The sequence below is a fragment of the Telopea speciosissima genome, chromosome 11, assembly GCF_018873765.1.
Source record: "Telopea speciosissima isolate NSW1024214 ecotype Mountain lineage chromosome 11, Tspe_v1, whole genome shotgun sequence".
In the NCBI taxonomy this organism is placed as follows: Eukaryota; Viridiplantae; Streptophyta; class Magnoliopsida; order Proteales; family Proteaceae; genus Telopea; species Telopea speciosissima.
The window spans coordinates 47,153,541-47,179,847 of NC_057926.1; the positions used below are offsets into that span (position 1 = coordinate 47,153,541).

At 41.1% G+C, this 26,307-nt stretch overlaps 1 protein-coding gene across 6 annotated transcripts in view; it reads left to right on the forward strand.

The window, feature by feature from the left end:
- The first annotated feature begins 323 nt into the window (after nt 1-323).
- The window catches only part of LOC122645995 (sodium/hydrogen exchanger 8), a 105,063-nt gene continuing 79,079 nt past the window's right edge, over nt 324-26,307 (forward strand). For 2 of the 6 annotated variants that reach the window (XM_043839441.1, XM_043839443.1), the window contains exons 1-7: nt 324-547; nt 5,484-5,534; nt 7,092-7,183; nt 20,207-20,284; nt 20,358-20,515; nt 20,681-20,782; nt 20,862-20,979. In XM_043839441.1, coding sequence (XP_043695376.1) covers nt 328-547; nt 5,484-5,534; nt 7,092-7,183; nt 20,207-20,284; nt 20,358-20,515; nt 20,681-20,782; nt 20,862-20,979 — 819 coding nt within the window. In that variant the 5' untranslated portion in view covers nt 324-327. Of the gene's footprint in view, nt 548-3,003; nt 3,118-3,699; nt 3,710-5,483; nt 5,535-7,091; nt 7,184-20,206; nt 20,285-20,357; nt 20,516-20,680; nt 20,783-20,861; nt 20,980-26,307 lie in introns of those variants that run through there. The other 4 variants (XM_043839442.1, XM_043839446.1, XM_043839445.1 and 1 more) reach the window with 4 other exon arrangements.

Consider the following 26,307-nt stretch of genomic DNA (forward strand, 5'->3'; position numbering starts at 1 on the left):
TTCGATTCGATTTGGAGTTGCAGAAGGAGGAGGAGGAGGAAGAAGAAGTAGAAGGGGCTTAGAGGGCAATATAGTCTTTTTAAAATACTTAACAACCATTTTTGACGGAATGGGTACGGTTGATAGAATCTTGTTAATGCAGGGGAGGAGAGAGTCATTACTCAATACCCAGGGGAGGGATTTGTCATTCAAGCATAATCGAGGGGAGGGGGTAGTAATTTACTTTTTATTTTTTTATTTTTTTCAAGAAGAAGAATACAGGCGCAGAAGTGCAGAACCAGAGTTGGCGTCTGTTATACCATGAGGTTTCTTGACGCAACACCGTCGATGCAAATTGAAACTCTCTCATCTGGAGTAATGGCGGAGGTCGTGGAGGGCCCTTTTCCGCTGAAGCTTCTGAAGGAGAGTTCCCCTGAGCCGTCAGATGCCGTCGTCTTCTTTGGAATCAGTTTGGCGTTGGGTATTGCTTCAAGGCATCTACTTCGAGGCACCAGAGTCCCTTACACGGTTGCCTTGCTCATCATTGGCATTGGTCTTGGGTCCTTAGGTCTGTTTTATTAGCTTCTGGTTTTTCAGTTTTCAAATGCTTTTAGTTTGTGTGTTCTTGGATATCCGTATAATTCAACAATTGTTTTTTTTTGGTTTGTATCCTGAGATGATAATTCTCGTTGTTGTTGTTTTTGTTTGTGTTTTAATGGTTTAAATGGTAGAAATTTCTCGATTTGGATTTTGAATTGCGTGTTAACTTCTCAATCAATAAAGATGAAGAGAGATGTCAAGAGTTTTTTTTTTTGATAGGTACCTACTCTACAGAAGGGGGGGGGGGGGGGAGGGAAGGTAACAATCACGAGGTTCGAACTCGACACCTCCTCGTGAGCGTGGCCTTAGCGCACCACAGCTTCACCAACTGCGCTAGGCAGTTGTTGTTGGATGTCAAGAGTTGGTAGTGCAGACTGCAGACCTGAGTGTGTTGAAATTTGAAAATAGTAAGTAGGATGGTATGAAGGTTGTACAGATGAATGGAAAGACATGGGCACATCTTGTTCGACTTTGGGATTCACCTCTGGGACTTATCGTCGGTTAGTATTGACTTTCGGAAGAGAGTGGCAAGAGTGGAACTGTGCAGTTAGGAGAATCGAAAGGTTTGGTAGTCTAATGTTTTCCTTAAACTGATCCCAATTTAGAGTTTGAAGGTGGTCGGAAATTCCTGCACTTATCTAGAGTTCGAACTACACAAAGATGGGGGGGGGGGGGTTGGATCTTGCTTCTATTCCTATTGGTCATGCCTGTTTGACTGGGAGATGAAGTAGTCATTCCTGAGCTGAAAAAGAAAAATGATCTGATCGTACTCAAGTAGTTGATTCCTGCGATGATTTTGATTAATGGTTCCTACTTCTTATTGCATGGCCTTTGCGAGTGTTGATGGAACTGTTACACTGGTTCTATTCCTAGGACTTATGCTATGCTGTTAAATAAAGCTGGGAAAATAGTTCTTGCATTTGCAAATATAATGGCTATAATACTGTTATTTTGGTTATTTATGTCTGACACTAGTTTTAACATTATCTCTTCTTCTTAGATGTGTCAAATATTCTGATGTGAAATTAACGATGCGCTAAAAAGTAGAGGTGATCATGCTGTTACAGCTATTATAATAATCAAGGTCCCTGCAGTTTTTAGTGATACAGTTATTATTCTGATCCTTGTTTGGATTTCTAAGGATAAAAGGAAAGTTTCACAAAGAATGTGAATATTTTGTGGAGTCACTGCACTGTATTCATGTTTGTCTTCAGGTAAATTTTGATGTTCAGAAGATCTGTACTGGGAGATTGGAATTGAGGGGAAACTTTGATGGGATGTCATATGACATTTGTAGTAATGTTGGTTCATTGTGTTGGGTTGAAAATGAATCCCCAATATTTCAATTACATTTTGCCTTTTGGGTGAGCAAGCTGGGTGACTTGTGTTAAGTTGGTGAAGAGTGAAGACAGTTTTGGATGCAGGTTGTTATGTTAACCAGGTTTCTTAACTTAGATCTGGCATGTTTCTGGTGCTAGAGTGTTAGTATATGTATTTGGTATGCATTAAGTTACTCATGAGTAGGTAATTAACATTACTTGATAGTAGCTAACTTTGATTAATTTACTACAATGATTGCATTGCTTTTCTTTGATTTTTATACAGATTGTCTCATAATTTGGTTTTATTTTGCATCAAGTATTTTCTGAAATGACTAAAAACAGTTGGATCAATAACTATATAATGCTTCAATTCTTGCACCATATTTGAGAAAACTAGACATCATATCCTGAGTATCAGTTACCTACTTTTCTAAAGAGTTTGTGACACCTGTAGTGATGTGCCAACGATATCCTTAAAAGCTTATTAAAGTGTGAGGCATAGTTGTCAAGGCGACCCAAGGTGTTGGAGGGTCACCTAGGCGACAAGGCCCGCTTAGGCACCCTAGGCATGCAATATATGGCTATATGTAATATAACAATGATAATTTTATTTTTATGCATATATGCAACATAGACGTCATATGAATGCAATATGATATAAATATGCTAGTGATGACCTAATATGAGAAAATCAACATATAATTAACAAAGCATAGGATATAATATATGCATATTCATCAAAAAACAAAGCAATAAACATAAATCAACATAAACTCGTGAAGTGTCAACAAGGCATGCTGTCGCCTTGGACCCAAGAAAGAGCCTGCACACGCCTTGGCGACGCCTTGACAACTATGGTTTGAAGTAGTAGATTGGGAGCTTCTGTCATATTCCTCTGATTTCAAACTGACAGCTTGTCTACTACCTTCTTTCATTCGACCCAGCTAGGTTTTAAGCAATGTTCAAGATTTCAGTTTCGACTAAGATTACAACCTTGGTCAAAACCGGAACATTGAAGATGCCTCTATTTGCTTGCCATTTCGATTAAACAGTGTTGAATCCAAAATATGCCGTCGAAATTTCGAACTATGGTGTTAAGTGCTTTCTGATTGAATGCATATAATGCTGAAGTGCGGTGCAAGGGTAAAACATGGTTCTTAACCCATGAAAGGTTTGTTCACCATCCATATTGGAGGGTCTTGGCCACTCTAAGATGGTGAGACTTTTTGCTGATCTGCTTACAAAGAATCTCATGGGACTGGTTCCATAAATAAGCCTTCCATAGTTGGATTTGAGAGAGAATTATTTCCATAAAGTGCTGAAGCTACTCCAACAATTTGTAGTCACAATTGAAGTGTTTGAAGAATAGATTGTTCAAGTTCATGCTTCATTCATGTACATCTTTAGCTTCTTGATTTCTTTGGGGGTATTACCTGCAATGTCAATGTTGGGTATATAATATAAAGGTAATGTCATCAATATGAGCTATCAACACAGTCAAACTCTGTTACTCCACTCAACAAGCAAAGTATAATTAAGGGACAGAATACTTGCAGGATTTGGAATAATTGGGAGGAATTCTGTGTGGCAAATATGGAATGTTCTCAATAGTAAAAGGGGTCCCTAGCTGAGTAATGTAGAATAAAACCTGGCCAGGAATTTTCAGCAGGAAATTAACTCGAACAGGATCAAAACAAGCAGTATAAACCCGAAACTAATAAGCAAAAAAACAGATCAGAGAAATTGGTATAATCAGTATAGCCGCAGGGTATGGAAACATTTGGATCTGACCTGCAAGCTCTGTAGTAGTATAGATAGAAACATAGATAGATAGGATAATAGAGCAGGAATCCACTCTTCCACTAAGGAATCCTCTAGGTAACACCGCTGAATACACAGGTGTAGGTCTGAATTCACAAAACCAAAATTCAGAAACTGAACATCTTTATTTCTTCAAATCAATGGGATGACCTGAAGGCCTTACAGGAAAGGTTCTAAATCTTGGTTTCAAGGCCAGTTTCGGTCAGGCTCGAAACCGAAACGTGGCGGATCTTGTTTTGAGGTTTTGACATTGGGTTTTGATCCTCGACCATAGTTTTAAAACTCTTTTTGGTAGGCCATTTTTGGTCAGACGGAAATTAGCAAAATGCACCGAAATTGGCAAAATTTTGCCGAAACAGTGCATTTTATGCCAGACTGTTTCGGGGGGCAAACGATCAAAATGACCGAACTTTTGACCGAAATGAGTGAAATAACGAAATGACTGAAATTTTGATCAAACAGTGCAATTTTTGTCTACAATGTAGACATGACATAAATGACAAAAATTTTGACTGAAATGAGCAGAATTTTGGCGAGTTTTTGAACTATGTCCTGGGCCTCCCTGAGTCCCTGGGTTGAAACCCAGGGTCGAAACTTGAGTTTTGACCATGGGTTTCGTTTTGGCTAGGCCCAAAACCGAGACAACTATGAGTTTTTGGTCAGTTACAACTGAGATTTAGTTCCTTGCTTACAGGTATTTATAGATTTGTCCTAGTCTTCTAGACCCATCAGAATTGATTGAAATAGTGTAGAAATAAAATCTGATCAGATAAAGAAAGAAGGAAACTAAACAGAAAACTGATTCTAACTCTTCCAATCAACCAATCAAAGAAGAGATAGAAACTGACAAGGAAAACTGAAAATAAGAAAAATTATAAACCGAACAGGACTGGAAGTTAATAAGCCTAATCCAGCCTAACTAGTGATAACAATAACAGTTAAAAATAGAAAATAAGGCTCCTTAACAGACTCCATCATTTTGGACTGCTGGAGATAAGGTTCCTGATCTGATCAGGAATCAGAAACTGTGTAGAAAGTTGGAACCGCAGGCTGTCGCATGGCAGCCATATCCTCTGTCACGGTGGCTGTTGTGGCTGTGAGCTGTTTTGACAGTCAAATTTTTCTGTCATGTCACAGTCAATTTTGGAATCTGATTTCTTCTTCCTCCGTTGGTACTGCTTCTTGAACCTTGATTCTGCATCACTGAGGACTTTCTGTTGACTATATAGCATCCTTGTAATATTTTCCTTCTTTTTATATTAATACAATTACTACTTACCTTTCAAAAGAAAAACAAAATATTTGATTCAGCCTTTGATTTAATGTGAGAAAAGAAAAGATGCATCAGAAGACAGGAGGACGAGAGAACTGTAGGACGGGTTCAGGGAAATGAAAGATTTGGATTGATTTGTTATTTTATTACAATATGAATTTGATAAAGACCTGATATGGTTTTACTAGAAATTCATAATTAACTATAATTGCATTTTAGTCCCCAAAACATTCATAACCACATGCACTTTGGGTGACCATGATGGGTCTAGACATCTTAGAAGATCTAAATTTTGGTACCGTGGTAGAGGTGGGACAGACTATCTGATGACCATTCTTCTTGCATTATTGTTTCGTGATCCATCTAGTTAATAGAGTAATTGGTATTTTATTATGTTGATTGTGGATATCGTTGAAATCATCCTTATCTTTCATCACTGTTATGTAGATTTTCTGTATGTCTTATATCTCTAAATCTATAATATGCAGAGTATGGTACAAATCATCGATTAGGAAAGGTCGGCAATGGGATTCGTCTCTGTAAGTTAAATTCAAGTTCCTCAATCCTCCTCCTCCTCCAATATCATATGTTTATTCGTCTGGTAGTTGAGGAATATTTCCTTGTTGGGAGTTTTATTTCTGCCATGTGGAGCATGATTGGTATCAGATCTTTTGGACTTTGGATGACAATCCATATTGGTATTGGACTAGAATATCCGATGAGAAATCTGGATCAGGATTTATTCGAGATGCTCTGTCATCATATATGCCCACTAAATCCTTGATTTTGAGGGCTGATTGGTCATTCTGACCATTGGATACCTTTGGATTGTCCACAACATTTTAAATTTAGTTTCTCATCTCTATTATATGGCTAACCATGTATTGGACTCTTCCCCTTGTATCTTCTTGCCAAAGAAAAATGACCTTTTCTACCAATTTTCGAAGCTTTATTTCAACAAGTGGTGATGTCTGATTGGACTGAGACGTGATAGATGAGTAGAATATGACAGGTTTCTGCATAGTTTTATTACAACTGAGCTACCATGTGGCAAATATACTTACAGGATAAGAATGGCATGCTTATCCATTGGATAGGAATATTGTTATTGTCGTTGTTGGTTTCACAAGCATTTGTGAAATTTGTCATCCATCACAACTTGCCATGTGGCAAACAATAGTTGGACCATATGATATAGGACCCCACACCCATATTGGTCTAGTTTCAGTTCAAAACAATTAGGGAAGTGCCTTAAATGTGATTTGAAAGTGGTAAAAAATGACAAAAAACCAATAGATTCCATTACAATAGAATGGCATTCTCGTGAGTTATATAACTTTCAACTCACTTTTCTGTTTCAAAACCGTTTCATATGCTTGTTTGAGGCTGAAACTTGTCCGGTCAGATGGGTCATGGGTGTTGCCTCCTCTTATCACATGGACCGACCTGCACCCATCCTAGTCTACCATGTGAGAAGGGAGCATCAACTTTGACAAAGACAGTATTGTAAGGGTGAATGTTTCCTCAATCTCCGTTAAGATAAGCTTTCCGTAATGGCCTCAAATATTTACCACGTGGCTGCTTATTTGGCTCTTAAATGAGGCTATGTTGTCCACATCAGCATTTATTGATCAAGTTTCATCTCGAACACAATTTCCCACATCGAAATATGAAATTTTGAAAACTGGTAAATGACTCAACTTTGGTAACTTTGTTTGAACGGTGGAAAATACAAGGGTAAATTTTAGAAATTTGAGGGGCCATATAGTGGAGATGGGACACGAAACAGGACACATGGCTAAGGGGAGAGCTACCTATCCAATGGTTGGTTTGACCAGAGAACCTCTACACGTGGCTCTAAAATGGTGGGGCATATAGACAAGCTAGTCCTGGTGGCTGTGTAGACGTTATCCCTGATGTTGTTTTTTTTTTATTAACATTATTAATACTATATTCATCTCGCTAGTCTTATATTCACAACAATTAATGAAATATTAAGTATTAACTTATTGAAGGGTGTGTGGCCTCCTAAGATGGGCAGGAGCCTTGTTACCACTTTATGTAATCTATTGGGGTTTTTGTGTTGATGATCACAGGGGCAAATATTAATCCGGACCTTCTTTTGGCTGTTTTTCTTCCTGCTCTTCTTTTTGAGAGCTCATTTTCAATGGAAGTGCACCAGATAAAGGTTTGTTCCTGTTCTTCTTTTTGAGAGCTCATTTTCAATGGAAGTGCACCAGACAAAGGTTTGTGTACAAGTGATAGACTTTAACATCCTAGTCAGGGTTTGGGAGTTCTCTCACTCTACACACACACACACAAGCACACTTGCTGTACACACCTAACATTCTTTTGTTTGAAAATTCATATTCCTACACTTTTGGTTTTCATTCGTCATATATCTCCTCCCCCCCTCTGTTGTCACAGAGAAGATTACCACTGAATGAGAAATTCTGAACTTGGCTGGGTCACTGGAAAGGGTTAATGAACAAAAATTGAAATGCTCTTTAGTTGAATGAATGTAAATAAGTTAAGAGGCCGAGTGTAATCATACCAGGTGAAACACCTAACTAGTCCTAACATGTAGAAAATGATGGGAAAATCTAGAAATATAGTTGCTTACATTTGCCACTACAATATAACAAAGGAACAAACTAAATTTCCGAATGGTTTGTAAACTTTGTCTTTGTCTCAACGTCACTCTCCTTTGTCACGTGGTCATAGTTATCAAGGCGTTGCCATTGCGTCCAGGCTCCTTGGTTGCCTTGGACGCCTTGGGCGCCATGGCGGGCGCCTTGCCGTCATGGCGGTGTCGCCTTGAATTTTGACCCTCTAAAACGCCATGGTCGACTTCCCGCCTTGATAACTATGCACGTGGTTGACATGGACCAAAAAGGTGTGTCCATGTGAGAAAGGACCTCACACCCATCTCACTGATCAAAATTTTGCATGTACCAAGCTTGTGAATCATTAAAAGAGGGTTCAGAGTGTACTAAGATTAAAAAAATAAAAAACAAAAAATATTTCTATCAGGCATGTCTACAACGGTGTTATGATAGAGGGTGTTATTTTGCTGTTGTCATAGGGTGGTTTAGAAATGGTATTGATCCCCCATGAACATTTTCTCATCTTGTTGTCAGAGACATTCTCTGATTCTCTATATGGTTTCATTAGCCGAAGTGTCTTTCACTGGAAACCTAGGTCAGCTAACTCCTTGGCAGATGAGCTAGCTAGACAAGGGTTGGTGAAGCCTCAATTTGCATCGGTGCTTATAAGGATGACAAGAGTTTGGGTATGGTGGTCATTTGGGGGGTGGGGAGGCTGGATTGAAAAATCCAATCTCAATGCAGGTAAGAAGCCATGATCCACTAATTGTGTTACAACCGCTTATCCTAAAATCTTGAACTAGGAATTAAGGGCCACAAACATGTATATCAATACACAACAACACCCCCGCACATGCAGGCCCACACACACACATACGGTTTTGCATGTAACACCATCACTTGGCACACCAACACATAACACAAACCTCTCGTATTTGCCAGGGATCAAACACCCGACTTCCTGGCTCTAATACAATGTTGAAGTATCAAACCCAAAAGCTTAAGTTATTAGGTGGAGAGGCCCAATTGGTATATGAAGTCATCCAAAGTCATAGAGTTGGCTGATGTGGGATTATTCCCAACAAATTGTATTTGGCTTCTTTTAATTTCAATCATGTTACTTGTGTTCTCCATCAGTTGCTATTACAACCGTGAATTTAATAAAGCTGATTTACTGCTAAAATTTATCAGCAATTTGTACTTACCCAGTCAAAATTAGGGGAATTCAAATCACGCTTTCCTACATTAGATTCTAAGACTAGTATATGTTCCTCATTTTGAATATTTTTTTAAGGATAATGTGGTATTGATCTCGAACCAGTGAAAGACCAACGAGAGATCAAATCGCAACAGTATCGTCAACAAAGGGAAAAAAAATCAAAATTGATAATAGTAGTTTCTCTTTTTGTCAACACACACACACATTCTCTCTCTCTCTCTCTCTCTATATATATATATATGTGTGTGTGTGTGTGTGTGTATTTATATATATATATATTTAAAGCAACAATAAAAAGGATATGACTTGGGCATCCCAGCTAAGCCTCTATCAGCATCCCACTAATCATACTTGCAAGCAAGGTTCCAGGTCTCGAAATCGAAATATTTCGCGTAACCATGAAATTTTGGTCGTGGTGGATACTTTCGAGGCCAAAATGGCCAAAGTAGGTCTTGAAACTTCTAGGAAATCCTATTTTAAGCTTTCTAAACATAGTGGAACCCTTAGATTGTAAAAAAGAAACACCCAAATGGTAATTTGACATCGGACCTTAGGTTGGTAGTATACACAATGTATGCTTCTGTATACATTCTCTAATATTGCCTATTCTAAACAAAATTTAGTACTTAAACACATATTTCAATCAAAACAACTAAAATATGCATTAAGAATGAATAAATATAAAATTATAAACTATTTTATAATTATCAAATGTTATATATGGTTCATTACAAAGAGTCAAAGATATGGGAGTTTAGAATACAAGCAAGTCACCTCTCTGCCCATCCTATACCTTTAACTGAATTCTTTCACAAAACTTCCACAAATGCAGCAAATCATCACTTTCGATGCATTCCACTACTCCCTAACAACTTGTTCGATGCTTGTATGGGAGTGATTTGGCAAAAAACCAGAAAAACCAAGTTTCCACAAACCTTAGAGTTGAATCCAGCGAAACCAACGAAATGGATCGGAATTTTGACCAATTTTGTTTGAAACTATACATTTTATATTAAAGGTTTGTGTCATTTTGATTGAAAGATACTAAAACCATGCATAGCAAAATTTTGACACAAACCTTGCAACATATCTCATGGAGTTTCGTTTCGACTTCTTGCGAAACCAAAATATTTCACTAAATTTCGGCGAAATCTTTAACTTTGTTTGCAAGACATCTCACGAAGCAACACTGCTTCCCACAGTGGATCTCTATATCTCACAGATTAATAATGGCAACATCCCAACTCAATTCATCATTCAATGTTGGGGGATATAACCAGCCTTGTATATTTATAGATTTGAATGAAAACAGAAAATAGAAACTTTTTAGGGAACTCCTCATGCAAGGCTTTGTTTCTTAATACATTACAACTGTAAAATAGAAACCGACTAATAATGAAAATTGTCCTACGCAGGTAACTTGCTTACATATCTGTTGTAAAATGGGTTCAAGGGTATTTTTTGTCCTGGGGGTATTTCTGTCCTTGTACCTATTCTAGAATGTTCTCTCATATATTATAAATAAATAGGGGCTGTGATCATAAAGTCACAAGCCATTATCCTCAAATCTCTACATGGTATCAGAGCGGGGATTCACTTCGGGATCCGAACCCTAATGGTTCCCATCTGGAAACCCTAGGCTCTCTACTGCCCCTCTCTTTCTCGGTTCTTGTGGCACAATACTCCCGCCGCCTCTGCTACCGTCACACAACACCGCTGCCGCCATTTGCACCAACCACCACTTCCTCCAACACCACCACCGCTACCCACCACTTCTGCTGTTGTCTAGCGCCTCCACTGCCTCCTTCTTGGTTCACCCTTGGTGGTGAGTTTTTCTCCCACCAAGGGATTTTTTGACCACTCCATGGTCTTATTTATTTTTGATCCAAGGTAATTGATGTTCTTTGGATCCACTCAGTGTTGATGTGTTTGTGACTCTGACCAGCAACTATGGGCGACCCTGAGATCTCCACTGCATCTACTGGATAGGAAGGAGTTTTTTCAATTAATAAAAAAAATCCTTGGCAAAGGATTTAACACATACCAATTACTAAAAAAGGGCCCTTGATGGGAGTCAACTAACCACCAAGGGGAGAAGAAAAGGGCCGTCAACAGGTAGGGACGGCAGCAACCAAAAAACGTAGGAAGAAATCGCCGGCGGAAAAAGGGCTAGCGAGAAGCGCTAGCATGTGACGCCGGCAGGAGGCGTTGGCGGAGGCGGACGGCGGTGCTGACGGAGGTGGCGCAGGCTGGTGGTGCTTGCGGCTAGGGAAGAGAAGCCGTGAGAGAGAGAGAGAGGCGGAGGCGGAGGTAAGGGTGTCAATTTGGGACTGGAACCGGGAACCGTCCCAATACCGTCCCGCTAAAACCCGGTACCGGACCGTCCCATTAGTAAATGGGACGGTACTGGTATCTGATTTTGGTACCGAATGATAAATGGGACGGGACTCCCAACGGTACCAGTACCGAAATACCAATTAGGTACCGGATGGTACCAAAACTACTAGTACCGCTTAAAAAGAAAGAGTATATAAGATCTTTTAAAAAAAATAAAAATAAAGAAAGGGTATTAGAATTACGACTCATTAGGGTTTCACTAATTGCCTTTTGAATATAAAGAGGAACAATATGTCAACAGCCATAGCTTGAAGTCTCTCCTCACAGAACCTGTTACAGTGCTACTCCCTCCTCCCTCCTCCCTCGACCAACTACATCTACCAGGTTCTTCCTTTGTGCACTTTGTACTTCGTACCATACTACCATGTGACGTGTGATAAATAGAGTTTTGTCTGGGAAAGTCAAAGAGGAAAAACACAACGGGATTCTTCCATTGTGTAGGATTTCTCTAGATTTAAAAAAAATGAGAAGCTTATTACATGTGATCTTAGGGAGTTTGAAGAAGTAAAACTATGATTTCATAATTTAAGTTGCTTTATAAAAAGCAGTAGACAACTTAGATTTCATGATAGTGAAAAAATTCCACAATACTAATAAACCCGCCTTGTTAGAAACAATTAAACTTCTTCTCTTTTTTTTTACAGTGCCTAGAACCGTTTAAGAACCGGTACCGTCTCGTCCCGCTAGTAATTGGGACTAGGATCTAGGTTTGGTCCCGTTAACTAAATGGGACGGTACTGGGATTGGCACTTTTGGTACCGGTACCGGTACCGTCCCGTCCCAAATACCGGGAACCGTCCCAATTGACACCCTTAGGCGGAGGCCTTGGTGGTGTTGGCTTGAAAAACGAGAAAGAAAAGGGGGAGAGAGAGAGATACGATGGGTTTCTAGGATTGTGGCATTAGGGTTGGAATCTCGATGTGGATCCCAACTCTGATACCATGTGGGAAAACATGAATGAATGGCTTGTGAATTAATGTTCACAACCCTCTCTTATTTATAATTGATGGGAGAACATTCTGGAATGAGTACAAGGACAATAATACCCCTAGTACAAAAATATTTCCCTTGAACCCAAATTACAACACTAATACTTGGCAGGAAGCAATGGCTAATTCAAGATGGAAAGAAGCAATGAATGAAGAAATGACAGCACTAGGAAAAAATGACGCTTGGGACTTGGTGAGTCTCCCTCTAGGAAAGAAACCGGTTGGCTACAAGTGGGCCTTTGCAGTCAAACATAAGGCTGATGGAATAGTGGAAAGATATAAGGCAAGTCTGGTTGCTAGAGGATTCACTTAGACACATGAGATTGACCATCAAGAAACCTTTTCCCCTGGTAGCAAAGATGAATACTGTCAAAGTCATCATCTTATGTGCAGCTAACCATGGCTGGGATATTCAACAACTGTATGTGAAGAATGCCTTTGTTCATGGGGAGCTCGAAGAGGAGGTATACATGGACATCCCTCCTAGTTTTGCTGCTCAAGAAACTCATGGCAAGTTATGTCGTCTCTAGAAGGCTTTATATTATCTAAAACAGTCCCCCAGAGCTAAGTTTGGTTGTTTCCATAGAGCTATGGTGTCAATTGTTTATAAACAAAGTAATGTTGATTACACTTTGTTTATCAAGGAGAGAGATCTGCATATCACAATGTTGATCGTTTATATAGATGACATTGTAATCACTGGAAGTTATGTTGATGAAATAGGTAAATTGAAGACCTATTTGGGGATTGAGTTTGAGATTAAGTATTTGGGAAAACTAAGATATTTTCTTGGGATTGTGGTCGCCCATTCAGCTCAAGGTATCTTCCTCTCACAACGGAAGTATACCCTTGGTTTATCTGAAACAGGAATGTTGGGATGTAAGCCTGCAGATACACCTTTGGAGCCGGATACTCACCTAAAGAGAAATAGTTGAGAATCAGAGTTTTGGAATAATGTGTCATGTCAATAATGACAGAGGACTTTTTTATTTATAATAAAGTTACAACCCCAACGGTAAAAAGGTAAAAGGAGAAACAAAATAAAACCCTAATAACAAGTAGGGAATATTCCCATCCCACGGTTCTCAACACTCCCCCTCAAGTTGGTGCAAATATATCAAACATGCCTAACTTGGAGACCAGGGGATGGAACATCTTACAATTAAGGCCATTGGTAAAAACATCAGCTAACTGATTTTCCGAACTAACAAAGGGAATGCAAATAACGCCATCCTCAAGTTTCTCTTTGATGAAATGCCTGTCGATCTCCACATGTTTGGTGCGATCGTGCTGAACAGGATTATGAGCAATACTGATGGCAACCTTGTTATCACAGTAGAGGCGCATGGGGTCTTTAGAGTTAAACCCCAAATCACTCAAAATTCCCTTAAGCCCCATTAGTTCTCAAATTCCTTGTGCCATGGCATGGAATTCAGCTTCTGCACTGGAGCGAGAGACAACAGATTGTTTTTTGCTACGCCAAGTAACTAGTTTGCCACCAAGAAAAGAACAGTAACCAGAAGTAGATCTCCTATCATCAATGGACCCTGCCCAGTCAACATCAGTATACATTCTAGGCGAAGAATCCCATTGTCGGGGAAAAGAATACCTTTCCCAGGAGTAGATTTCAGATATCTCAATTTCCTATTAACAGCTTCAAGGTGGGATGTCCTAGGATCATGAAGAAACCGACTAACATTGCCTACTGCATAAGCAATATCCGGTCGAGTGTGGGAAAGGTAGATAAGTCGGCCAACCAGTCGTTGATATTGTTCCCAGTCAATAGGATCCCCCATGCCACTGCATAGCTGGTGGTTAACCTCAATGGGAGAGTCAGCAGGTTTACACCCCAACATTACCAGTCTCTTGGAGAAGGTCTAAAACATATTTTCGCTAAGAGATGAAAATACGCTTATTAGACCATGCCACTTTAATCCCAAGAAAACACCGAAGAGGTCCCAAATCTTTAGTTTCAAACTCCCTTGCGTAGAGATTTCAAATGGGATATTTCATCATCGCTGTTCCCGGTGATTGCTTTATCATCTACATACACAATAAGGGCAGTGATCTGGGTTCCTTCTTTTTTCACAAACAAAGTATGATCACCCTGGCTTTGGTGATATCCAAATTTCTTCATTACCTTTATAAATCGACCAAACCAAGCTCTAAGGGATTGCTTGGGGACCATATAGGGATTTCTTCAATTTGCAGACATGACCAGTAGTAGAAGGGAAGGAGAAACTAGGGGGAAGATCCATGTAGACTTCTTCTTCCAAATCTCCATTCAAGAAGGCATTCTTGACATCTAATTGCTGAAGATTCCATCCCAAATTGGCAGCACAAGACAAGAAGGCTCTCACTGTGTTCATCTTTAAGGTTTCCTGGTAGTCAATCCCATAAGTTTCGGTGAAGCCCTTTGCAACTAGGCGAGCCTTGTACCTTTCAACAATGCCATCTGTGTGCTGCTTGATTGTGAATACCCATTTGCATCCCACCAGTTTTTTTCCTACAGGGTGAGGAGTGAGTTCTCAGGTCTCATTTTTATCCAAGGCCTGCATCTCTTCTATCATGGCAGCCTTCCACTTTGGATCGTTGATAGCTTTCTTCCAATCCTATGGAATTGACACAGAAGACAAAGAGGAAACAAAGACCTGATAGGAAGGAGATAAAAACTCATATGAAATAAAATGGTTAATGGGATGTTGAGTACACGAACACACCCCTTTCCTTAGGGCAATAGGGCGGTCATTAGAAGTATTTTCAATAGGAATACTAGGAGTGATGTTACCTGAAGATGATGGCAGATTTGGTGAAGGCACCACAATGGTTAACGGTTGGGAGCCATCTATGGTATCCTTCCGCCTAGACTTAGTTTTAGTATAAATCTTTAACTCAAGAACATTAGTCTTTGGAGTCTCCCCCAATCCTGTTGTCTCCCCCTGAGCAGGAATGGAAATGGGTAGGCTACCAACAACAAGAGTAGGTAAAGGCAGCTCTTCTTCCTCAAAACTCTCCCCCTGAAGAGGTGCCGTGAAATAGGGTTCCGACTCATGAAAAGTAACATCCATTATGACATACAGTCGATAGGAAGGGGGATGAATGGATGATAACTTTTGTATCCTTCTAAGAAGCGGAATAGCCCAGAAAAATGCACTGAATAGCACGGGGATCCAGTTTGGAACGAGAAGGAGAAGAGTTATGGGCAAAGCAAACACACCCAAATATTTTGGGAGGGAGAGAAAAAGCAACTGTAGGATCTGGTAGAAAAGAAATTGGTGTCTTGAAATTGAGAACACTGGAGGGAACTCTATTAATGAGATAGGCAGTGGTAGGAACTGCATCGCCCCAATAGGTTTTAGGAACCCCAGTAGTAAACATCAAGGCACGAGTTACATCCAGAAGGTGGCGGTTTTTCCACTCAGGGATCCCATTTTGCTTAGGAGTTCGAACACATGAGGTTTGAGAAAAAATGCCATGGGAAAGAAGATAGTGTTGAAAAGAACCATCCACATACTCAGTTCCATTATCACTTCTAAGGACACGCATAGCAAGCATTAAATTGGGTACGAATCATGGCATGAAAATTTTAAAGCAAGAAAAAACATCATTTTTATTATGCAAAAGATAAACCCATGTGAGTCTAGTGCAGCTATCAATAAAGGTGATAAACCATCTATAACCATGACGATCAACGGTTCGAGAAGGACCCCAAATATCAGAGTGAATAGTAGAAAAAGGAATATCACATTTCACATCACTAATAGGGTAAGAATCTCTAGTGTGTTTTGCAAATTCACACACATCTCAATGAAGCTGTTCTAAAGCACAAATCTTAACCAAGTCCGGAAATAAAGAACGTAAAATATGAAAACTAGGATGTCCCAAACAGCGATGCCAGTGGTGAAGTTTGGTGAGAGCACTGTCAGAACGAAGAGTGTGAGCAGAAGATGGAAGGAGTGCAGTTGGTGGAGACTCCAAGTAGTAGAGACCATCACAGACCCGACCATACCCAATCGTTGCGCACGTCACCAGTTCCTGAAACGGACAATGAGTGGAAAAGAAATGAATAGAACAATTTAACTCAGTAGTTAGATAATAAATTCGCACATAGTTTGGGAACATGTAATACCGAAGAAAGGGAGAGATGAGAGGAACAATTAACTGAACCTTTACCAGAGATAGAGGACATAGATCCATCGGCAACACGGACCTTATCTTTTCCAGAGCAGGGAATATAGGTACGAAAGACCTCAGAGCTATTGGTCATGTGGTCCGTTGCCCAGAATCAAGTAACCATAAGGGTGTAGAAGTTGAAACAAGAAAATTACCCGACTGAGCAAGATTGGAGACAGAAGGACTAGAATTAGTCAACTGTGTCACCAATTTTTGGAGTGCAACCATTTTATCCGGGGAGAAAGGTGCCGGTGTAGAAGTAGCAGGGGTATTATCAACAACATCAGTGAGATGAGCCTGGGAATGTGTGCCACTTGTTTTGGGAGGATTGTGCCCATTCTTAGGGCGCCCATGGAGCTTCCAGCAAGTATCTCATGTATGACGAGAGCGACCACAATAATTGCATTTGACTGGTTTGCGAACAGAAGGAGAGGTTGGAGAAGCCTTAGAAGTGTCCATGGGAATAGGTGTAGCTGGAGTGATAAGTAAGGCCGACCTCACAGGGGTAGTCGGTGGCATCATCATAGTCCGACGGTGTTCTTCAGATTGAACAAGGTCATATGCCTAGAGAAGACTGGGAAAAGACTCACGTTCCAAAATCTGAATACGGACTTGATCATATTCTGGATTTAAACCACTCAAGAAATCATAGACCCGCTCTATTTCCCTTTCCTTTTGAAAAGTTCCAGCATCTTCAGGGTAAATAGGAACAGGGTGGTAAAAATCCAGTTGGTGCCAGAGAGTAGTTAGGGCCGAATAATAAGCAGTGAGGGTCAGCTCATTTTGAGTAGTATTGCGAACCTGTCGACGAATCTCATAAATCTGAGCATAATTCCCTGCCTGGGAGTAGGTCTGACGAACAAAATCCCACAAATCTTTGGCCGAATTGAAGAGAACAAAACTGGGACTGATGGAAGGCTCCATGGAGTTAATCAGGAAGGACATAACCAAGGCATCATTCCCATCGCATGTAATGGATGCAGTGGGATCGCTTGGTTTGGGTGTGGCTCCTGTAAGAAGACCAGAGTAGTTGTGTCCCCGCAGTGTAAGAAGACATGCTCGGGACCATGTAAGATAATTCTGGCCATTTAATTCGATGGGGCCAGATTGGAGAGTGTGATGCCTAGTCTTTCATCGACCAGAAGAGGATCCCTCACCAGAAGAGGGAGTGTGATTTCGTCTCCCATGCTTAATTAGGGAAAGACCAATATCCAAAGTAGGGAAGAAGACCGGAAGAGGAAGAGGGAGTGTGATTTCGTCTCCCATGCTTAATTACGGAAAGACCAATATCCAAAGTAGGGAAGAAGACCGGAAGAGGCAATGAACGGTTGCAACATCGACGGTGGAGACGTTGATGGTGAGGTGCGGTAACCAAGGAAGGTTGCGGCGAGACCGCGAGAGAGGGCACAACGACAAGAGTCGTTGCGGCACCAGCATAGAGGGCTGGCGGAGAGGCACGACGGAAATTGGCACTGTGACCAGGGGGTCACGGAGGCGGCAACAAGGGCAACTAGGAGGGTCGCGACTGACAGCATGGGCTGTGGAGGCGCGACGACCAGGTTGGGTCACGGCAGAGCATGGAGGCGCCGTGAGGTCATGGTGGAGCTGGGAGGCGAGGTGACCAGGTCGCGGCGGAGGCATGACAGAGTAGGGAGGCACAGTGGCCAGGCCGTAGCGGAGGCGCGGTAGAACAGAGAAGTGACCTTAGACGGGGTCGCGACGGTAATTGTGGTTCATCGGAAAAATGGGAGAAGGCGTGGTGGTTTAGGTGCATATGTGAAGAACTAGTGGTGCATGGTTCAAATGGCGTCTACCATGCTAGACGTGGAGGCTGTAGCCCCCAAGGGCAGTTGTGGTGGTAGAGAGAAGCAACGCGAAGAACGAGAAAAGATTTCTTAGGGTTTCGGCTCTGATGCCAAGTTGAGAATAATAGTTTTTGGAATAATGTGTCATGTCAATAATGACAGAGGACTAGTTTATTTATAATAAAAGTTACAACCCCAAGGGCAAAAAGGTAAAAGGTGAAACAAATAAAACCCTAATAACAAATAGGGAATATTCCCATCCCACGGTTCTCAACAGTAATGATGAAGAGCCTGTGGATAAGGGCAACTATCAAAGATTGGTTGGTGGTTTGATATATTTATCCCACACACGACCTGATATAGTATTTGCCGTTAGTGTGGTGAGTCAGTATATGCATGATCCTCATTCCACCCATCTAGAGGCAGCATATAGGATCTTGAGGTATTTGAAGTCTCCTCCCGGAAATGATGTCCTTTTCTCTCCTCAGGGTCACTTGCGAGTTGAGGCCTACACTGATGCAGATTGGGCAAGATGTCCGGATGACATGAGGTCTACCTCGGGATATTGTACCTTTGTTGGTGGGAATCTGGTGACTTGGTGAAGCAAGAAGCTAGTTGTAGTTGCCCGGTCCAGTTCAGAAGAGGAATTTTGGGCTATGGTGTGAGCTCTTCTGGCTGCAAGGTCTCTTTCATGATTTATGTGTTTCCGTTGATCTGCCTATGCGGCCATACTGTGACAGCAAATCGGCAATAAGCATTGCACACAACCTAGTTCAACACAATCATACTAAGTGTAGAAACCGCTAAGCATATTGAGATCGATCGTCATGTCAAAGGAGAAGCTGGAGCAAGGAGTAATATGTGTTCCATTCGTTCAATCTGGTGATCAGTTAGCTGATATCTTTACTAAGGGAATTAGTAGTAAAAGTTTTGTATCTATTGTTAGCAAGTTGGGTATGTGTGATATTTATGCACCAACTTGAGGGGGAGTGTTGTAAAATGGGTTCAAGGGTATTTTTGTCCTAGGGGTATTTCTGTCCTTGTACCTTTCTAGAATGTTCTCTCATCTATTATAAATAAAAGGGGCTGTGATCATAAAGTCACAAGCCATTATTCTCAAATCTTCACAATATCTTAAAATAAAATAACTAGTAAATAGGGCTGCTGAGATCCCTTCCATGATTTATCTCGATGAGATTCCTAGTTTTAGGAATCAAGAATAATATGGAAACCGCAAATCAGTGGATCTTTTTGAGCTGGCCCCCACCAAATGTCTTCCATGCATGGATTGTTTTGGAGTGAAAATAATATCCTAAAATCCAGGATATCACAACCACCAGCCATGGGCCTCACATGTGCTGAACTTTAGGAATAAAATACTTCTGAGGCTGTTGTGAACGGAGAATCAGCTCCTAAAATTCAGGATAACGTTAACAGCAAGTCTTCAACTACAGATCTGCCTTCTTTCTCCTCCTACTGTGATCTGCATCAGAGGGTTACATACTTACATATAACACTTGGCTGTGGTTCTTTGGTTAACTCTGAGATCCTAATTATCCACCTTATCAGCGATTGATGAATCAAAGTGGTACAGAATTTTAAGGAGGTAACTTCATTAGAATCTGTGCATCATGTAATATTTTCCTTCTAACCACGCTACTTGATCCAGGTATCGTGTAATCCTCAGATATATATGTTTTCTATCTTGCTTGTGTTTTGTTTCAATTTTTATAATCTAGCTGGTAATGCTTAATTTTCTTTCCTCCATGACACCTTTTGATGAACTTATTTTAACTAAAATCTAGAAAGAAAAGGTTGATCACATAAATAATCCTAGGATGAATTTGCCCTCCCATCCGATGGTGTTGAGTTTCAAGCTTCTAAAAATCTTTGTATGATTTGTTATTTTTTTCCAGTTTATTTACCTTTTCGTAAACTTATACTCATTCGTATGAGTGAATAATTGGTTTTGGAATTGTGATGGAATTTTTAGCCTTTATTATTTAACTTTCTTGGATGCAGAGATGCATGGTACAAATGGTTCTACTTGCTGGTCCAGGTGTTCTAATTTCAACCTTCTGTCTTGGATCTGCTTTGAAGGTATCCTTTGACTCCTTTTGCTCAGATCAATGCTTCTTTGCTTTCCAATAATTATTGCAATGACATACTGCAGCTCACATTTCCTTATAATTGGAGCTGGAAAACATCATTGTTGCTGGGAGGGCTTCTTAGTGCGACTGACCCTGTTGCTGTTGTGGCTTTGCTGAAAGAGCTTGGTGCAAGTAAAAAACTGAATACGATAATTGAAGGAGAGTCCTTGATGAATGACGGGTATCTCTGCTCTTTAGTTTTTTTGTTATTTTTTGGTTACAAAATACTCGTCAGAGTTATATTTCTGACAGGCATCATGGAGTTGGTTGTTTACTTACATAAAACAAGTTTTATCTCTTCACATACTCTTTCATCTTTCTTAGTGAGTTTACTTTCTATTTCCAGGACAGCTATTGTGGTATATCAGCTATTTTATCAAATGGTGCTTGGCCGGAGCTTCAATGTGGGAGACATAATCAAATTTTTAACACAAGTTGCACTTGGGGCGTATGTGACATGAGTATTTGGGATGAATTTTTGTGGCTGAAGTATAATTGTGGTTGTAACATTGCTTTCCTTGGTGCAGTGTAGGTATTGGTCTTGCCTTTGGGATAGCATCTGTTTTTTGGCTGGGGTTTATTTTCAATGACACAGTGATAGAGATTGCATTGACACTTGCTGTGAGCTACATTGCCTATTTCACTGTAAGATCCAATATGAAGTGTGATTTCCTATGTTTAGAAATTTTAAATTAATGCATCTAGTGTTACTGATTGATGTGACTAATACTTTATCCATGTTACAACTGCTTATCTCAAAAGCACAAGCTGTTAAGTAAGGGCCACAACAATGTATATCATCTCGGTTTCAGACTTGTTTGCGGTCAGGCCCGAAACCAAGACATGCCTGATCTCGTTTCGAGTTTTCGACACTGGGTTTGACCCTGGGTTTCGTTTCGGCCAGGCCCGAAACTGAGACAACTCGAAGATTTCGGTCAGTTTCAACCAAGATTTAGTTCCATGGGCACAACAACTGATGCAGTTGCTCGTTGGAGGCCCAAACTGAGGATTGGTTCCAAACCAGTTTCTGGCCTGTCAAGGGTTGGTAGATTACATAGGATATTTATTTCCATTTAATGTTTATTTAATTCTCTTTGTTTTAGAAGGTTGGGTAGACTACATAGGGTTTCCTTGGTAGTTTCTTTGTTTGAGTCATTGCCTATTTTGTTTAGTTTCTTCTTTCAGTTGGTTTCCATTTTTGTTAGGTTTCTATTTTGATGTAATGGAGTTTTCTTTATGATCATGTAACACAGTAGAGTTAATCATATTTGAAAAGAATGAAGTGAAAGAATTGGCTTTGAGTTTGTGAGTTCCTCTGTGTCTGTGTTGTGCGAGTTCTTCCTGTTCCCTTCTCTTCTCATATTCTTCTTCTTCTCCCTATCGCATAACCTGAAACCTCCCTTGTTCTGACGCAAGTTCTGGGTGTAGTAAGAGAGGCATCGATCTCTCCTAGATCTGCTCTTTTTATTTTTATTTTTTGATAGATAGGCCGCAAGGAGATGTGAACTCGTGACCTCTTAATTATGAAGTGTTGGTCTTTGCCAATTGAGCTACCCCCTTGGGGTAGATCTGCTCTTATTAGTCTCAAAACTTGGGGCTTAATACCTGCCCTAGGGCAACCTTATCTGTGGATTCCCATCCCCAAACCTTGCTGTAACAGTGAGGTGTGAAGCTAATTTCAGATCAGGCTTACCCTCCTCTACCAGCGGCAGTTTCAGACATCAAATACATCTCTTCTGCTTCGTGCTTGGGCTGATAATGATGTACATCCAAGAGGGATCTTCAATGTTGACTCATCCCTCAAATTTCAGAGTCAACAAAGAACCCACGAAGCAGTAATCTCTTTTGAACTGCAGCTGTTTCCGTTTTCTGGGTTAGTCGTTAGGTTGAAGACAACCTTAAGGTTGAGCTTTAAATCCTTTTTACCTATTTGTTTCCAGGTTTGCCCCTCCCCTTTTCCTATTAACCCCTATTGTCCTTGTTCTCCTCTTCTTTGTTTACCCCTTTCACTAATACGTTGCATTCCATTTGCTTGATTCCATTAAATTATGATCTTGCCACCTCTTCTTGCAACTTCAGTTTATTTATTAGAATTGCCTCTATTTTTTTTGGATGAATAAAAAATTCAATACCAAAGGAAAGAAAGGGGGAGGGAGAGCAAACAAATACAAACTGTTGTAATATGGGTTCAAGGGTAGAATTGTCCTAAGGGTATATTTGTCCTTGTACTCATTCCAGAATGTTCTTCTCCTTATTATAAATAAAGATGGATGTAGTCACTCTGACTCAAGCCAGTATTCACGGAATTTAACATGGCATCAGAGTTAAAGATATTCCGGGGATATGGGAATTAGAAATTTCATCCTTCTATTCTTTTTTCTTTCTCTTCTTCTTCTTCTTGTGATTCTGCCTTAAGGACAGCCACCACCGCAGGCCCCTTCACCACCGCCAGCCCCCGCAGGCCACTCCACCACCTCCGCCAGCCTCTGCAAGTACCTCCACCACCTCCCGCCACCTCTGCCAGCCACAACAGGCCACCCCACCACCTTCCGCCACTTCTCCAAAGCCCGCAGGCCTCTCGCCTCCTCTCTTTCTTGCGAGAGGTTCCCCCCCTTTTGCTGTATTTTTTTCCCCACCTTTGGTGGTGAGTTGACTGCCACCGAGGGTTCTTTTTTTCCCTCCATATGTTCTGATTTTTTTGGGGCTTTATTTCTTGGTTTCTGCGATTTTTTCCAGCCACCATGCCTGACGTTTTAGAGATCACGTCTGCTTCCTCTGGTTTTGATGGGTCATCCCAACGTGACTTTATTCCGTTTCCGGTGAATCCCATCAAACTAAATGGCAATAATTATCTTTTGTGGTCTCGTTCCTGCTTGTTCGCTATTGGATCCCGTGGTCTCTCTGGCTATATCACGAGCACTTAGGTCAGGCCTACCGAGGCGGGTTCTGTATTGGATTGATGGATGAACTTCAATTTTTTGGTAATGTCCTATCTTGTCAATTCGATGGAACAAGACATTGCCGGGCGCTATCGCCTTCTTGATTCGGCTGCAAAGATTTGGAAGACAGCCAAGAACACTTAATTCTCAGGTTGGGAATGCTGCCTAATGTTACGAGCTTCGTCAAAAGATTCACTCTACCAGGCAGTTGGAGTTATCCCTGTCTCAGTATTACAATACCATGTGTACTATATGGCAGCATTTGAACTTTCTGGGCACCTTCACTGCTACGTTGATGCTACGGCCTTCCGTAAGTGGGAGGATGCTTACATGTTTTCGATTTTTTGGCTGGCCTCAATATTGAATTTGATCAGATCCGTGCCAATATTTTGAACCGAGACCCACTTCCATCTCTGGAGCAAGCTTGCGATTCTATCGGCTGAGGATAGTAGGCGTGCAACCATAGTTCATCCTGTCACTCAGGAATGATCGGCTCTTGTTTCTGGTTCATAGTCTTCCCTGAGGAAATTCTACCAGGTCTACCAGTACTGATCGGACATCTGGTGATCGCCCTCCCATTAAATGCGATCACTGTGGGAAGGAGTGGCATACTAAAGAAAGGTGTTGGAAACTTTATGGTCGCCCTGCAGAGACTCGCGGGCGAGGGAAGGGTGGTTCCAATCAGCCCAGTAACACACGTGCTCATCAAGCAACTACTAACGACCAACCTGATCAATCTCTTTCCCAAGTTGTGGCTGAATTGCAAAATCTTTGGGATATGGTGAATCGATTGGACACATCTTCTTCGGCATCAGTTTCTCCTTCCATGGTTGCCTAGGCTTTGTCTCTGCCTACCAATCCCAATATATCTTCCACAGGTATTTCATTTGGTGGGAATTGTACCTCGGTCATGCCTGATTCTTGGGTAATTGACTCAGGGGCAACCGACCACATGACAGGTTCCTCATCTAATTTTTCCACATATTTTCCCCTTTCTGGTCATAATAAGGTTCGTGTTGCTGATGGGTCTCTTTCTCTTAACTCGGGAAAGGGACCTGTGCAGTGCACTTCTCTTAGCCTTTCATCTGTGTTATATGTTCCGAAGTTTACTACTAATTTTCTTTCCATTAGTAGCCTAACTAAGGATTTAAACTGCAAAGTAACATTTTTTCCAGCCCATTGTTTGTTTCAGGACTTGGAAATGGACAGTACGATTGCATGTGGTAAAGTGGTTGGTGGTTTGTACGTACTTCACAGTTCCCGGGCAGCTTTGACCTCTCAGTCGGCATCTTCTGATTTTGATTCTGTAATATTTGAGTTGAATAATTGGCATCGTCGTTTGGGCCATCCTCCGATTGGAGTTTTATCTGATTTATTTCCTAGTCTAGTGAAACGCTGTAATAAACATAATTTTTCTTGTGATGCTTACACTTTGGCAAAGCAAACTAGAAGCATATTTCCTATTTCTGATAATTGAAGCACTGTGCCTTTTGGTTTGATACATTCTGATGTGTGGGGCCCTGCCCGATGTGTTTCTACTTCTGGGTTTAGATGGTTCATAACTTTCATTGCCTGTTTTAGCCGGACAACTTGGGTGTATTTGATGCATAGTAAAAGTGACGTTTTGACTTGTTTCACTCTATTCCATAGAATGGTCCAGACACAATTCGATGTCAAGGTGAAGATTCTCCGATCAGATAATGGAAAAGAGTATATGGATGGTGCCTTTCGATCCTATTTGGACAGCCATGGAATCATACACCAGACTTCTTGTGTTGACACTCTTGCTCAGAATGGAGTGGCTGAACGCAAGAACAGACATCTATTGGAAGTTGCTTGTTCTCTTATATTTACTACGGCTGTTTCTCGCTTCTGGGGTGATGCTGTGCTTACAACTACCTATCTTATCAATCGGCTTCCCTCTCGAGTCTTAGGTGGCCCTGTCCCTTGGACATGTTGTTTGGGAAATTCACTTTTGTTGTGCCTCCAAAGGTCTTTGGCTATGTCGTGTTTGCCAGGAATCACCATGTACACGGTATTACGGCAGTTTGATCCCAAAGGACTACGGTGCGTCTTTTTAGGTTACTTAGCTACCCAGAAAGGCTATAAATGCTATCATCCTCCTACATGGAAAGTAATTGTCACTATGGATGTAGAATTTCGGGAGTTTGAGGCTTATTTCAAACAGCAGGTACCTCTGCAGGGGGAGATTCTAAGTAGTGAAGAGGTCCCGCTGATTGCTCCTCTAGACATTGAGATACCTATTGTAGAGGATGTTTCTGTTAAATGAGAAGATGGAGTTACAAGTCAAGAATAAGAAGTGGGACAGACTGAGCAACAACAACAGGTCTAGGGGGAGAATAATGTGAAGACTTACACTCGAGGAATTGATTTTCCTCTAGATGGCCCTCGGTACAAAGAGACCACCACCACCGATACTACACAATCGGCACCTGTTCCTACTCTAAGTCTTACTTTGAGTCATATTTCTGGTAAGCCTCCTCTTGATCCTAGTCTTGATCTACCCATTGCTATTCGGAAACCAAAAAGGAGTCGTACTCAATATCCTATTTCCAACTTTGTGTCATACAACTCTCTAACTCCTGCTTTCCATGCCTTTGTATGTTCTTTATTCTCTGTTTCCATCCCTAACAATTGGCAGGAAGCAATAGCCGAACAGAAATGGAAGGATGCGATGAATGAAGAGATGCTTGCCCTTGAGAAAAATTAGACCTGGGATTTGGTGAGTCCTCCACTAGGGAAGAAACCTGTTGTAAAAACCACTGCAAATTTGAACTTTGGAACTTGTGTGATTTCAGGTTCCAGTTCTATGTCCATTGTTGCCTCGATAATGTGAGCTGCATCTGTTGAGGATACGGATCAACTCGACACACCTATGGAGGATTCCGGGGAATCTTCCTAGCTTGCTATTTTGGAGTCTGAGGACCCTGCTGGTACCTTGCACCAGAGCTACCTGTGTCGGATCTGCTGGCTTGACCGCATGCAGAACCTTTCTATTTCCTAATCCTACTGT